Source organism: Lissotriton vulgaris, chromosome 3_2 (genome assembly GCF_964263255.1).
Source record: "Lissotriton vulgaris chromosome 3_2, aLisVul1.2, whole genome shotgun sequence".
NCBI classification, from domain to species: domain Eukaryota; kingdom Metazoa; phylum Chordata; class Amphibia; order Caudata; family Salamandridae; genus Lissotriton; species Lissotriton vulgaris.
In genome coordinates this window covers 197658134-197673778 of record NC_141690.1, presented here as the reverse complement: position 1 = coordinate 197673778, position 15645 = coordinate 197658134, and the positions used below count along the sequence as shown (strand labels likewise).

The 15645-nt window shown below is 43.7% G+C and overlaps 1 protein-coding gene across 1 annotated transcript in view; it reads right to left on the bottom strand.

Annotated features, from left to right (window-relative positions):
* Positions 1 to 15645, bottom strand: part of LETM1 (leucine zipper and EF-hand containing transmembrane protein 1) — a 733094-nt gene that overhangs the window by 104046 nt on the left and 613403 nt on the right. The window contains exon 11 of the mRNA XM_086964211.1: positions 10218 to 10352. Within this exon, the coding sequence (XP_086820337.1) occupies positions 10218 to 10352 (135 nt within the window). The remainder of the gene's footprint in view (positions 1 to 10217; positions 10353 to 15645) is intronic.

Genomic DNA, 15645 nt, shown 5'->3' with positions numbered 1-15645 from the left:
CAGGGTCTCCTCATTTTGAATGGAGGTGTGCACGGTAATAAGTGATATCACACTTGAACGTATTGTCCCTGATCCCCTATTATGTCTCCTGGGTCATGTCACACATGTTTCAGATGGCAACCACAAGCTGACCGCGATGCTCCTGGGGCTTACAAGGCGCCGGGTGACTATCCACTGGGGTCGCAAACCAGAACCTTAAACTTAAATGTTGGTTGGACGACGCTTCTCACTGCCAGACGCTCCCTAGCCGAGTTTTGGGACCTGATGCCAGCTGCAGGCAAACCTCCTGACATTTGGGGCCCTCTCATCTCCTACCTGCACCACCTAGCCAACCCAGACGAGCCGGCCACAGATTCTCCACACACAAACGCTCATATAGATAACAACGACCCACCGGACTCCAATCATAATTCATGTCCGAACACACACGGCCCTCTCAAGCACAACAATAAAAAAAACACTGTGTCAAAGTAAAAACTCATGTGCCATACTAAATGTACTTACTTTGTATTGCTGAGCCTTCCTGCAGGATGGAAGAATTGTTATGTTCCTGCATGGAGTGATAAATGTAATGTGCCTTTCTGTTTCAATAAAGGTTTTTGAAAATCAAAAAAATATATATTTTGCAAAGTCATCCTGTGCCCTGGGCACCCCCCACCTTTTGGCTGACTGGAACTAGTGATAACTGACTCTGACTGACCCTGGGCTCTGTATACCCAGGCCCAGTGCCAGTGCCAAGCTAAAAGGAACACATTAGAATACAGGTAAGACACCCAACATACACTGGTCAACACTACGGTATGGTGGGGTACCCCTGTAATTGGCATGATCTACCACCTAAGCCCCTAGTATGTAATAGGGCAGGGGATTGAAACTACCTAGAAGTCTCCAGTATCCTGGGGCATGGCAGTTTAAAGGCCAGCTGATTCTCTGCACCAGCATGTGTGCAGTGCTGAAGCCTGAGGTCAGTTTAAAAGCTGCACTGGTGGCCAGTACAGCTTTTAAACCTTAAATTGTGCCAAAACTCAACTTTGGGGGTAGGGGGCCTTAAAAATTAAAAGACCTACCATGTTTTTGCATATTAGGGACCCCCAGGGTCACCCCTAGGAATCCCAGGGGTGGGGGGTCAGTTATCTATAAGGAGCACCCTTATAAAATGAGTTTTTATATGTCTGGGTAAAGTGAAATGTTACATTTCACTCCCCACATTGTAATAAAGAGGTGCTCAAATTCGACTTTGATGCTAGAAGAATTGGGTAAGGATGATCTGCAATATTTTTGCAGATTCAGAACCCCTGACGTCTCCCCTAGTTGCACAGGGGGTGGGGTCCTGTAGAAATTAGGTAAATACTTATTAAATATGGTTTTATAAGCCCTGGTTCTTGAAAAGTGGCCCAGGTCATTTTCCCTATTGCAAACCGGATGGCCCTTAGGTTAACATGGTAGGAAGTGATTGATTAATAAATATTGATAGGAGAGGACTAGCCAGACCATTCAAAGACTTCCCAGAATGGTAGTATTAAATCCAACTATATTATATTGTTAAATTTCTCCTAAAGTGTACAAAAAATAAGTTATGAGACTTATATTGTTAAATTTCTCCTAAAGCGTACATACATTAAGTTATGAGACTTTCTTGTTTGTAAGTCCAAATTCAGCCTTTCAGTGGTCTGCCCTGATTGGTCAGAGTTAAGTGGATAAGCCAGGTTGCTGGGAGGGCAGTGTGCTGTTCTATAGGAATGCCAGGCCAGGAGGTGGCGTCGTAAACCACGCTCTTCAAAGGCAGAGGGGAGGCCTGGGTTTCAGCCCACTATGACAGTCTTGACCCAGAGTCAGGGCTAGGCGTAAGGAAGGTATGTGCAGATGGTAGGGGGAAGAGTCCATGGAAATAAGATATCCCAGGGGGGGTGTGTGTAGCCTGGTCTTACCTCCTTGCTGGAAAATCAGCCATTATGGATTTGGAAGAATGATGCACTCTGGGACAAACTAATGCCACACTCCACAGGATGTGGTCATAACTAGGAGGAGTCGCCCTGCTCTCATTGGTCAGCAGTGACCTGGTGCTCGACCCAGAGAATTTTGAATAAGTATCTAAGAGGGGCAAAGCCCTCCAAATCTGCTGCTTGAAACTGGATGGAGCAAGAAGTACCCTGCTGGAGATTTTTTGCTGTGCAAGGAACTCTAAGGCCTGACCTATGAAGACTGCACATCTGAAACTGTGGATTACCTTGCTGCCAAAGGACTCAAGAGTGGAAACTCCCTGCAAGCTACAGGTTAACAGAGCTCACCTGGACAGTCCCACAAAGAATTCAAAGCCGGGAGTACCAGTGGATTTGTAAGGGTTTTGTTCAAGTGGATTGCGGAATTGAAGTTTCACACTTTCAAGGACCCTCTTGGAGATTCCAGAACCTTGGATTGTGTGTTGGATACTTTGGGACCCGCAAGTAGAACGCCAGAAAGGTGTTCTAACTGGACCCCGCTTTCTGAAGAAGGCGGCCCACTACAGTGGTGAGAATTCTTCAGAACAATTTATAAAGGTGTGTCCCTGACAGAGAAAACAAAATGACTTAAGGGGCAATGTTGGTTTCTAAGCACTAGAAAGTGACTAATCTTTAAAAATTCATATCTCTGGTTCCCTATAGTGGATTCTTTTCGTTTTGGTGTCATTTAAAAGATACAAATATTACCTATTTTTATTAATTGGTGTTGGATTTATTTTATATTTCTTTTTATTAAAACAAGGCGTCAATAAATACACAGGTGCTTAATACAGAAGAGGATCGTTCACAAATTCAAAATGTGATACAATAAATATTGGCGAGGGGGGAGCACAGATATAAAACATATTACCATGTATGGATCATGGGGAAGGCGGGGCATCAAAGACAACAGTTACAGGTGGTACGCAAATATTTCCTCTGTACTGGTTCCATGGACGCCAGACATTTTTCCACTCCTGAGGGCAACCTCTTGCCAGATAGACAGTTTTGTCACGGAACATACACCAATCCATACTTTCCTTCCACCCCTCTATCGTAGGCGGCCTTGCAGATCCCCAATGCTGTGCTATATTTCGCTTAGCTATCATGGCCCCTAGAGTAACCCACTGAGTTTGTACAGTGTTCAGGTCCGGTGGTTCCCAAATATTCAAGAGACATCTCCTTGCTTCTGGCAAGATAGCCACACCCGTTACTTCCTGCATAACATCATGGACAGTACTCCAGTAGTCTACCATATATCGACATTCCCACAGGATATGAAGAAACGTCCCCAGTTGACCACATCCACGCTTACACAGACCTTCCTACATTAAACCCATTCTAATCAGACGTGGACCAGTGACATAAACCCTATGTAGTATTTTCAACTGGACGAGCCTCAGTCTCGCCGGAATCTCAACTTCTTTAGGGGAAGAAATTGCAGATTGCCAATCTTCGTCATCAATTTCAATACCATCTCGTGTCCACTTGTCCCTCAAATCTACTAAAAGATCCGCTCTGTGATTTATCAGTTTTTTTTATAGATGAGAGAAATGGTGCTATCAGGCAGATGCCCAACTAGTATTCTATCTTCCAATGGGGATGCCTCAGGTATCACTTCCCCTTCCGGGAAGACCGACATCAATGCATGTCTCACTTGCACATAACGAAAATACTCAGTTCCACTTAGTTCGTATTCGGTTTGTAATTCAGCAAATGACTTAACCCTCCACTTTGCCCAAATATCGCCCACAGTAGCAATCCCTATCAAGTCCCATTTGTCAAAACCTTTAGTGTTCCATAGCCTGCCCAACCTATCAGATCCAAATAACGGAGTAGCCAAAGTCAGGCGGTTTTTCCATCCCAGAGAGCTAGTAACATCATGCCATATACGTACCGCCACTCTGGTAGGTCCCATCAGACTTTTCTCTATGGACCTGGTATACAATGCTCTATTATAATTACCACCAGGGAGCAGCCATTTATCCATTGCATATCCCGGATCCGTATTAGACCCGTAGGTACCATGATTTATAGCTCCTAACTGCGATGCCAAATAGTATCTCTTGATATAAGGGAGGGCAATTCCTCCGTCGTACCATGGGAGCGTCAACTTAGCCAATGCTATACGTGGTCTGCCTTCCCAAAGTAGGCTACGCTACATATCCTCCACTTCTCGAATGGTGTTGGATTTTTATTTCTTCTTGTGTCTTAATTATTTACTGAAATTGTGTTTTTAAATGCTTTACATATCTCTCTTTGAAGTTAAGCCTGTCTGCTCGCAACCACGTTACCAAGGGTTGAGCAAAGGAATACCTTTCTAAGACCTATGCTGAGTCCTATCATGTGTTAGTGGCCTTATTGCCAGTGACAGACCCACATTTGCCCCTACCAATAACCCACTTTCCAACAATATATATTTAAAACATTTTTGGAAAGGTACTGTTGGGACACACATGAAAGGAATAGAGGACAAGTTTGTCCTCGCTGTGTGGACGATTTTAAAAACGGTCTCCAGGTATAGATTGTCAATTTAGCTAAAGAGACAGCCATACTTCCTCTAACTAGCTGGAAGACTGAAGCCTAGCATCTAATTGTTATGATTTTCAACATAACGTTGTAAACTCACATATCTGTGTACGAATGCTGTTTTATTGATTGAATTTTCTTTTGTTTTCTTTGTTGCTATAATTTTGCCACAGTTTTCTTTTTATGTACATGTACTGGGGTACGGCCTGCGATTTTTTCTCATATTTTTTAGATGAAGATGGGTTTGGAAAGGATCTAAGAATAATAAGTTTAGGTGAAAATCTGTAGACACCTTTGAAATGAATTTACGGTTTGGTTCTGAGAATTACCTTTTCCTTAGTGAACCAGACAAAAGCTTCTCTGCCGGTGAATGCTTGAATCGCTCTCATTCTCCTAGCAGATGTCAAAGCCATGAGTAATGCTGTTTTCAAATAGACCAATTTCAAGTCTGCTCTATGTATAGGCTCAAAAGCACCATATAACATCAGCTGACTGAAGACTGTATTAACTTCCCATGGAACTGGAGGATGTCGTAGAGGTAGAAATGCTCTGAAGAGTAATGTCAAAATCTGTTTAATGATTCTTTGAGAAAACAGTATAGACTTAGAAGTTTCCGTTCTCCTAAATCTTGAGACTGCAGCAAGACGGACCACGACTGAAGAATATTTGAGTCCCCTCTTGTCTAAATGTAACACATATGCAGGATTTCACTAGGATTTACTTAAAATGGTTGATGACTATTATTCCGGCTCCAGACACAGAATGCTTCCATTTAGCGTTGTAAGTCTTATTGGCCGCGGAGGTTCGAGCCTTTGTCAGAACTTATTAGCATTCTTGTGGAAGATCTAAATGGCCAAATGTTAAGTGGTCGGAAACCATGCTGTCAAATTTAGAGACGTGGGATCCTGGTGGAGAATATCTCAGTGTTTTCTGGAAAGTATCTTGAGATGTACCTTCAGAGGAATGGCTGCACATACCCATAACTGCAGAAGCTTGCTGCACCAATATTGGCAAGGCCACGCTGGAGCAATAAGGATCAGAGTGCAATGATCTATCTTTGCCTTCATAAACATACTAAGGATCAGGGGAAAAGGAGGAAAGGCGTAAGCAAATATTTTGGACCAACTGATCGAAAGAGCATTGCCCCTCCTCCATGGATGCCAAAACCTGCTTGAGAAGCACAGGCAATTCTTGTTGGTCTGAGTAGAAAACAGATCGACACGGAGTTAACACCACTGACTGAACTATAATCTTCTGTTTTTATTCTTGTTCACACTCGTGGCAATCTAACATTTTCTGACTGAGTACACCCACTTGGTCCGCCTGGCAGATGTTCCACAGCAATGTCTATCCTGTGAGAAATGGTCCAGTCCCACAGACGTTAAGCTTCTTTTGAAAGGGGTTTGGAATGTGATCCTCCTTGCTTGGTTATTTAGAATATTTACGTTCTGTTGTGCATCCTGATCGGAACCGGTTGACCCGCTATTCTTGGAAGGAATGCTTGTAATCCCAGTCATATGGCACTGAGTCCTAGTATACTGATGTGGAATTTTTTCTCTACATCTGAACAGAGGTCTTTGGTTGAAAGCTCTCGTAGGTGAGCTCCCCAGACCTCCATGGATGCTTCTGTAGTGAGTATCATCCTTTGTGTGATTGGCAGAAAAGAGAGACATGCATTTAGATTTGCTGGGGTCCTCCACCATATTCATGCTTGCTTCAGGCACCTTGTGACTGGGACCGCATCTTTCCATGGACCTTCGATCTGTTTCCATTGCAAATCCAGTTCTTGCTGAACAGGTCTCAAACAAAGCCTGCAGAATGGAATGAGGCCTATACATTATGCCATTAGGCCCAACGGGGACTTGCAGTGCCTTTCTGACTTATTGTCTAGCAGCAATTGTCTTTACAACAGTCTGCAGCTTTCTTACCCTTTCAGCAGATGAAAAAGCTTTTCCCAACTGTGTGTCAAGTATTGTTTGCAGAAACTAGAATTTTATCTAAGGCCCCAATTATGATTTCTCTCTAGTTAAAGTGAGACCCAATTTTCTGAAAAGACTGGTAGAAGTATCTACTCCTTCCCTGAATGGTGATTTGATTAGCTAGTTGTCCATGTATGGAAACACCTGGAGAACTTCCTGTCTGGGAAAAGCAACAACTGAGGTGAGATATTTTGTGAATATTCAAGGCACTGATTTTGGCCTGAAAAGCAGCAATTTAAATTTGTAGTGTTGCCCCGCTACTAAGAATGAGGTTCTTCCTGTGCTTTTGATGAATATATATGTGGAAGTATGAGTCTTGAGGTCATAAACTCTCCATCCTGCAACATCTAGAGGACGTTTTGTAAAGTAATCATTCGAAATGACTGTCTTTTTAGAAGCTGTTCAGCTGCCACAGAATTAGTATTGGTCTTTATTGATTCTTCTTCCTTTTGATTAGGAGAAATCTGGAATACAATTCTTGGTTTCTTTGTGATTTGGGGACAATTTCCATAGCTCCTTTGAGGAGAAACGTTAGAATTTCCATTTGAAGCCCTTTTAAATAAAGATGATGTTCTTTTTTAGGTGGACAAAATAGGATTCTCTGGATGAATTTCTACGTATGGCCTGATTGGACAATTTGTCCGATGGTACGTTCTTCCATACAGAACCAAATGGGGAAATCCTCCCCCACCCACCTTCTGAGGACCAGACAGAAAAGGGGGTACAGGCCTGGAGTCAAGCTATTTCTGACTGCCATTGCTTTGTGCTTGTGAGGAACTTCTATTCCTTTCTGAAGTCATTCCGTAAGACTATCTTTGGTTCTGATTAGCAGAGAATCCTTGATCGTATCCAGGCAAACTTTGTTTAAGGATAATATGAACGCAACCTGACCTTCGTACAGATTGAATCTTGCTATGAAAGTTTGACATCTTCTCGAGGACTAGATGTCCCAAATCTACGTTACTTCAAATGCCCTAGCACCTTTGAGGTGTCAGTGTTAAGACCCTATGAAGCTTTATCAACACTTTTTTTGTTTACCAAAAAAACAAAAATGGTGAGGCCATCAAAATGCCTTGTCTGCTTAGTACAGTACCCCCTGCCTTTTGGCAAAAGTCTTTGTTCAAAGCAACCATGGCAACGTCAATAATGAAGGAAAAAGTTAGCTCTCCTTCCTTTAGGATAGCTCTCGCCACTTTCCTCGTATTCTCAAGAAAGAGTTGCAGTAATGGAGCGATGTCATGCCACATCTGGTGATAATTGCAAACTAGAATTGCTAGGACATTGGCTGCCCTAATCGAAGTTGCTGCCATAGACCAAATTCTTGAGCTCAGATTATCAATGGGTTTGCAATCCTTGTCTGGCAGACTGGAGGATGGCATTTTTGGGGTCTTAGTTCTTCTCTGAGCTACTGAAGAAATGACAGAATCCAGTTTAGTGCACCGTATATTTTTGCTGTAGGCTACTGCAGGAACAGTAGCAGTTGTCTTCATTAATTTCAAACCTTCCAACCAGACATAGTCAAGAATGGGTATGGACTTAATAGATTTCTGAGGTTGCTTTTTAAAGTCACAGAGAAAGCATGGTTGATCTACAGACGTCATTGGTGTGTTGAATTTCTTGGCAGCTGTTTTAATCAATGAATAAAATTTAGCGATGTTCTCTGTAAAATCCTGAGATGTCATAATTTCCACTTGGAGCAATGAATTCCAGTCAATTAACATTTTATCTGTCACTGTGTGGTAGAAGCTCACCTTCCTCCTCATCTCGATCAGGATATACAGAACCATTCGAGTAAACATCATTCATGTCCTCCCCTTGAACAGATCCCCTCGGCTTTGGAGGATGGGGTAGCTGTGATGGCTGCTGAGGAGGTGAAACCAGTAAAGGAGAAACGGGAGGAGGTGGCAGAGTACTCCATGTTAGGGTTACTGGTTGATTGCTGTGCTAATTTGTTGAAAGTATTTATCATCTCATGCAAGGTTTATAAAAATGCCACCGGCACTTGGACCACATCAGGTTGGCTATGCAATCTTGGTGGTGTCTGCCTCATACCTATTCGAGTACTCCTAGAAATACACTCCTGCTGGTAAACATATTCATTGTAGGTCTCCTCGTGTTTGATTCCTTCATCACCAAAATCTGGGATACACCTTACATCAAATTATGTTGAGCTGTAAGCTGTCAATGAGGCATTATCACTACTGTCTTCCTGATATTACTGCAATATTTGAGCTGGAGGTGGATTTGTCAGCAATAATGGTGAAAATCATTTCATCCTATATCTTATGCTGTGTGGCTCTCGATGGTGTTTTTCCGTCAACGGCGTGGTGGGTGTCGACCTTCTAGTCGACAATGTCGTCGTTAGTGGGATGGTCGCCATTGACAGTCTCATCGTCGGTGGAGGTGATGTCCTAGATGGTCTTGTCGTCAAGGAGGTTTCTTTTGAAGATGAATCTTTTAAATATGTCTTCTTTAATATAGCTGGATCCTCTAGAAAGTGCCTAGAGGCATAAGTATCTGGTTTGTTAACCTGGGACATGGCAGCAAGTGCTGTACCAAATGAATCATGCTCAGGAAACTGTATGTCTCCTCTTGTGCGTTGCCTCCATTGAAGTGCAAATCTTTTGGCAAAAGGAAAATTCTCTTTATCCATAAGCAAAAATGCCAACCTCCCTTCGATATCCTTAGGAGTTTTAGTTGAGAAAGATTTACAAATGTTTTATTCTGATGGCTTATAAATTGGATAAAAACAATAAATAAACCAAGAGTTTGGGTCATCAGTGCTTTCTAGGGTTTGATTGTTTTTATCTATTGAATTTTTAGCCTGGTGAAGTCAAGTTATTACCTACCGATTGACAAAACACATGTTGGCGGAATTTTTCTATGACGGATGCACAACTCCATTTATGTTGGAAACTTTGTCAGTTGTAGGAAATCGACTTTTTTGATTTGAGGATCTGTGATTATCTACCCATTGACCCTTTCATGGATTAAAGTGGACATTTATTCATCTACACTGTTTCGTCATAGGCGAATTCTTTGTACCAATTGAGTGCTCTGATTATTCTGTGAACAAGTATGGATGATCGAATGGACAGATGGAGGGACAAAAGGAAAAAAAAGACTAAACGGATTGCTTGAGATAAGGATGGGAAAGATAGAATGATGGACAGATCGAAAAAAGAGTGGCTGGATAGAAAGAAGATAGGAAGAATGATGGACAGATCCAAGAGTGGCTGGATAGATAGAAGGAAAAAAGACAAAAAATTAGTTATGTAAGGAAGAAAGAATAGAACGATGGGAACCCCTATAGGAGTGCTGGACGTGCATCACTCGCTCTTTCATTAGAATTTTAGATGTAGATATATTCTTTTTCTGGCTACCACCTTGCTGCTTTAGGTCAAGGGAAATAGAATAAGAACCACCCATGGTAGTGGTCCCGTTTACCCACAATTCACTAATCATGCTGCTAAAAATAATAGTTTCCCAAATCATAAACTCTACAGCAAATACTGCAATATGATTAGCATTTAATTTTTTTGTTTACTTGCCGTCTGTTTGTAATAGATTTGGAAATGGGGATTCAGCTGAACTACCCATACAAGTATACTGGATTGCACTTACCAAACATAACTTGTGGTGGGCATAATTCACCTAATTTAATTTTACTTGAATATCCAAAATACCTGAGCATAAAAAATAAATTTGAGTTTTCATTTTTAGACAGTACCTCACTATATTCTTGAACATCATCCTTGAGTTCTTCCAATTCTTCTCTCTCCTTTGTAAGCAATTTCTTTTGCTCAATTAGTTTTGAACAGGCATCACTAAGAATGTCAATTTCCTCTTTGGTAATTTCTTCTCCCTAAAAAATATAAAAGAAAAAAGTTAGATTTAATTTACTTCTTTTTTTGATGAACAATTGCAAATTTTTTTAAAACATTGCTTTCATAACCAAATGACAATATTTTCTGATGTAAAATTTGCAGGGCAGTTGACTCATTTAATGATTCTTTTGTATTTGTTTTTATATGTTTGCAAGCACTTCCACAAGACTCATGGAGTGTAAGACGGCAGCACACATTATTTCATAGCATGGTAACAAATTGGTAACAAATCATAGGGAGGTGATTGAGATGATTAGATGGACTAAATATGTGAGTAGACTAATGTTTCCTGGTGGGGGTTCAGAGTTTGAAGCATAAATTACGTACCTTCAGTTAAAAAACGTTCTAGTTGATACTCTACCTACCATCAAATTCCACATCTTTTGAATCTCCCCAGGTACTTAACTGGGTCTAGCAACTCAAACAATACCTTGTATGTGCTGGTAGGTGGTGACTCCATTCCATTCCATTCCATGGTGACTCCATTCCACCTCGGACATCATGACATGGGGACATATATAGGCACGCACAGACATCAGTTTACTCTCTTATTTTCCATGCCCTCAAACACAAAACGTCACTGATCAGACTGAAATGAAGATGATCAGTGGAGAAATCTCACATAGGACCTTATTAAACCTGATGTTCGCAACACCGAATGGAGAAGCAATGGTCAGTCAAATCTGGCGTTAGATAGATTATCCACTACAATAAATGTTACCGAAGGGAAGTAACAAATTGTTGTGATGGACACATCGACCAGGATAATCCTCAGCCTATGAATGCATACCAAAACAATGCTCCTTCAAAGAAGGATTTTTAATAGGCCCTCCCTGTGGAAATCAAGCCAGTCTAGTGAAAGTACGGATGAAAGCCTAAGCAACGGCTTGACAGATGTCCAAACACCAGCAACCCGACCTAGAACCATAGTCTCAGCCTTCGCTCTAGTGGAATGGGTCGTAAGCTGTTTAGTTAGGTTCTTTGTGGCCAAAAATTAACACAGTTTGATGCAAAGCTCACAAACAGAATAAGGTTTGCTTCTGGACCACTTCCCCAGAAAAGGCAATGAACATTTTCACACAAATGTTGTAGTCCTCAGCCCAACATTACTGAAATGAAAGGCACACTGTGGGTCTAAACACTACAATGTTTTCCTCTTAGTACCACTTTTACTACTAAATAAACAATCCCAAACTAAAATATATATTTTTAAAATCTCTACTTGGAGGGGGGGGGGGGGGGGGGTGTTGACAAGATGGATGACAACATGCTCTGAGGTGAGGCTCCACTCGCCCCTTTGTCATCTGTCAGCATCCTGTTCTCCTTAAGCCCTGAACGAGTGCTTCATTAAGGCATTGCCACAGCCTGGATCCTCAGAGTGTTCTGGGGGGGCAGTAAGGTGAACTGTTGGATCAACGGCAGCCGTGACTCCGGGCAACATGTCAGTGGTCCAGGGTCTTTGGCTGCAAGGCTCCCTGGGCTGCGCGTAGCTGCCCCACGATGAAGGAGGCGGGATGGCGTTGCAGCTTCGCCCGAATGCCGGCTCTGCAGGGGGTGCCGCTAAGAAGTTTTGTCCTCCAAAAGATGCTGGGGCGCCGCAAAGGACAATCGGAGATGCAGTTGAGATGATTTGGCCTGCGAGGGGCACCAGCACTCGGTGAAGAAGTGACGGCACCATTAACCCCGGTGATCACATGGAGACTGTGGCAGAGGCGGCCTACTGGTAAAGAGCTGCCTCAGGGATACTTGAAGGATGCTGCAGACCCAGAGGGCTAAGGATCCTGACCATGGCCCCTGGATGGAACAGGGGAGGTGCTACTACAGCACTGACTGTCAGTTCCAAAGGTGACTGGCCCATGCCGCCAAGGCTTGGGAGGACTGGAGGCCTCCTGTGCAGACTGTGTAGAGATGTCCAGGGAAAAAAGCTGGGGAGAGCCCCCCAATAACTCAGCACCACTGGAGGAGTACTGGATTGGTGCTGCCAGCATTCTCGTTGCCCCTATTCCTGTCCCGCTATCTGCACACGAGGCACGGTGGCCCCTGCGGAGGGTATAGTGACGCTCTCTACAGACCAATCAATAGAAGGGGGGCCCCCTGAAGATACAAATATAGAGCAGACTGGCAGGGGATACAAAGGCTTATTCAAAGAACAAAACAGTCTGCCCCATCTACTGTATATTAAGGCTCTACTAGAGTCCTACATTTAGATTCGCAGTAGTAAGCTCACTGAAACCAGAAAACAAAACAACCGTAATCAGAATCAACTCATTATAGAAAAATATTCAAAGTTTATTTCTTTTCTTTAGTATAAATGTATCTTTTTTTACAAGACACCAGAGCAAAGTAGACAAAACATGTCAATGATGATGCATACAAAAATATTTCAAAAACATCTCACACACCCCTACAAACATTCAATCAATCTTCACAGCAGACACACACATTCTTTAAGCATCCAAAAACTCAATTAGTTCACACAAACTCATCCCTACAGAGACTGGCCAATTGAGGGTTTGGCTTACATTTGGACTCCTGCCCTAAGCCCTGTTACAGACTCTACCCCACCCCCTTTTGACATTTGGGACACGGGTGGCTGGTCTGCCACCATGGGCTGGGACAGTTGCCCCAGGCATCAACAAACCAGTATGGACCCATTTCCAGGAACACCCAGGACAGTGACACATCTGACGGACCAGAAAGGGAGGGGGAGCTGCAGAGATTCTTGCAACCATTAGTTTGTATAGAGACAATCTTCTGAGGGCGGATGTGTGCAAGGTGACGCAGAGGTCTCTGGAGACTGAGGCAAGGGTCGACAGCCTTTCTAAGGAGGTGAAGCAGTTGCAGTACATGGTATTTGGATATACAGAGAAAACAAAAAAGCGTTACGACCGCCTAGTGGACTCTGAGGGCAGGTCACGGTGGTGAAACCTGTACTTTGTCGAATTCCCTGAAGGACAGGAAGGGAACAATATGGAAACCTTCTTGGAACAACAGCTCCTAAGTGTCATGGACCCCACCCAGTTATCCCCGTTTTTGGTGATCGAGCGGGCTCATTGGGCAGCGCGCCTGGGGGTTCTGGCGGCAGAGGGTGGAGTGGATCAACAAGGCCAAGCGGCTCTACGGAGAGGGGCATGGACGTTGTTTCTGGTGGCTCCAGAATTGAAGTGCATCAGGATGGGACGACGGCTGTTACTACTGGAGTTTTCCGGGGAAGGCCCAGAGTTGGGATGAGGACGAAGCAATATCAATATCAGATGCAAGCGGAGTCTTTTACTGACTATACTGTATGATGTGGGCTCTGGGTGCCACCAGGGTGACAGAGTATTATGTTGCGCCATATGTTCCCAGCCCCATGTTTTCTCTCTCCCCCTTTTGTTGCTTGATCCTTGAAGAGGGTGGGGTATGTCTTTCCTCCTCTCCCATTGCACGGTGCCTAAGGGGTGTGTTGCGGTTGGGAGGGAGCGGTGGGCAACTAGTTTCTTGTCACTTATCCTTCTCCATAGGAGAACAATTTCTACCTGGTGTCCTTGATGCAGGGGTGAGGCAGATGGTGCAATGTGCTCTACCTCTCCTCCTTCTTGAGTTATTGATTCTTCTTAGCTTTTTCTTATGTTCCTACCCCCTCTGCATTCTATAGCGTTGAAAGCTGGTGAGTTCTATGGGTCCGGCCTGCGAGTTTCCCGCTGGTTTTGTGGGGCTCACCGCATATTAATGTCTATGTTCTTTGTTGAGAGCCTTTACATAGCATAGGGACATAGATGCCACAGCGAGTGGGGGGAGGGAAGGAAGGTGTAGATACTCAGTAGCATCATGAGGAAAAATCTCCAGGATGGTTGGTTTGATGTTTATTGCGGGGTGGGTGGGGGAAGAGGTTTCATTGTTTTAACTTTCACAAGTTCTTGGCATAGCAGCGTTTCTATTTCAGGCACAATATAGACACATTGATTCCCAAGGGAAAGAGGGGGAGACGGAGGCCAGCAGGCTCCCCCTTTTGCGACGACGTCGGATGCATATGGGCGGTGGTAAGTTCCAGTACTATAGAGGTGGGGTTTGGCGGTTTCTACATCCCTACCTATGGCAGGAGAAGTTAAAATCCATACATAGAATGCAAGAGGTCTGCACGACTATACAAAGTGACATAGGGTATAGATACATACATATATAGGTATATTGAGATATGTACTTTAGATACTATAGGACAGGGATTGTCTTCCTTCAGGAAAGTGATCTCACAGGCCCTGAGGTGGACAAACTGAAAAAGAAATGTAGGGGACAGCTGTATATGTCCAGGTTCTCCTCATATGCGAGGGGGGGTGGCGACGAGGATTTCCCATAAAGTTCCTTTTCGGCTCAGGCGGGAGTGGAGGGTAGGCACCTGCTTTTCCCGGGCAGCTGGATGGTAGGGACATAGCTTTACTGAATGTATATGCCCTCAACTGCGATGATAAATCTTTCTTTTGGAAAGTGCTGAAAGTGTTTGCGCCACACATGGACACAGCTCATTTGGGCTGGAGACTTCAATTTGTGGTATGGATAGGTCACCCCCTAAACATAACACGAAATTGAGCATTACTGGGGCATTGGAAGAGGTAATGTTACGAGTAGACTGCTTTAATAAGTGGAGGACCCTGCAGCCAATAGGGATGGAATTCACATACCATTTGAGTACACACAGCATGCATAGCCGATTGGACAGAATACTTGTGGCACTGGGGCTGGGGGCTCAGGTAGCTATTGTGGAACACTTGGGTAGTTCCTGTCTGATCATGCCTCGGTTCTCCTTACAAATGAATGGTGCTGTGAGGTGCCTCCCATTCCAACACGGCACTTGTACCAGAGATGTTGCGAAACAGGGCTTTCCATGCAGACGTAAGGGAGGTCCTGGAACGCTGCCTCACCCATAACTGATGGTCCACCGAGATCAGAGCTAACAAAGGGACACACTTAGGTTGTACTGCGCGGGGAGTACCTCATTAAGGTTTACGGAATCAAACAACAGTTGTGCAAGGACTTAAAGCCCCACAAGGATGAGTAAGTATAGCCTCAGAGTGGAGATAAGGGCCATTCCACTTTGCAGGGTGAGATAGTGAGTGTCAGGCATGTGGTGTGGCAGACATGGTACTGACTGGATCGATTTACCCTGAAGTAGTATCAGCAGTTACTGCACAAAGAGGGAGGTAGGCCTGGCAGGCTTTTGGCACAGCTACTTTGTAGGGAACGACAAACACACTTAATCATATCCCTCATGACGAGCGATAATAGATTAGTTAA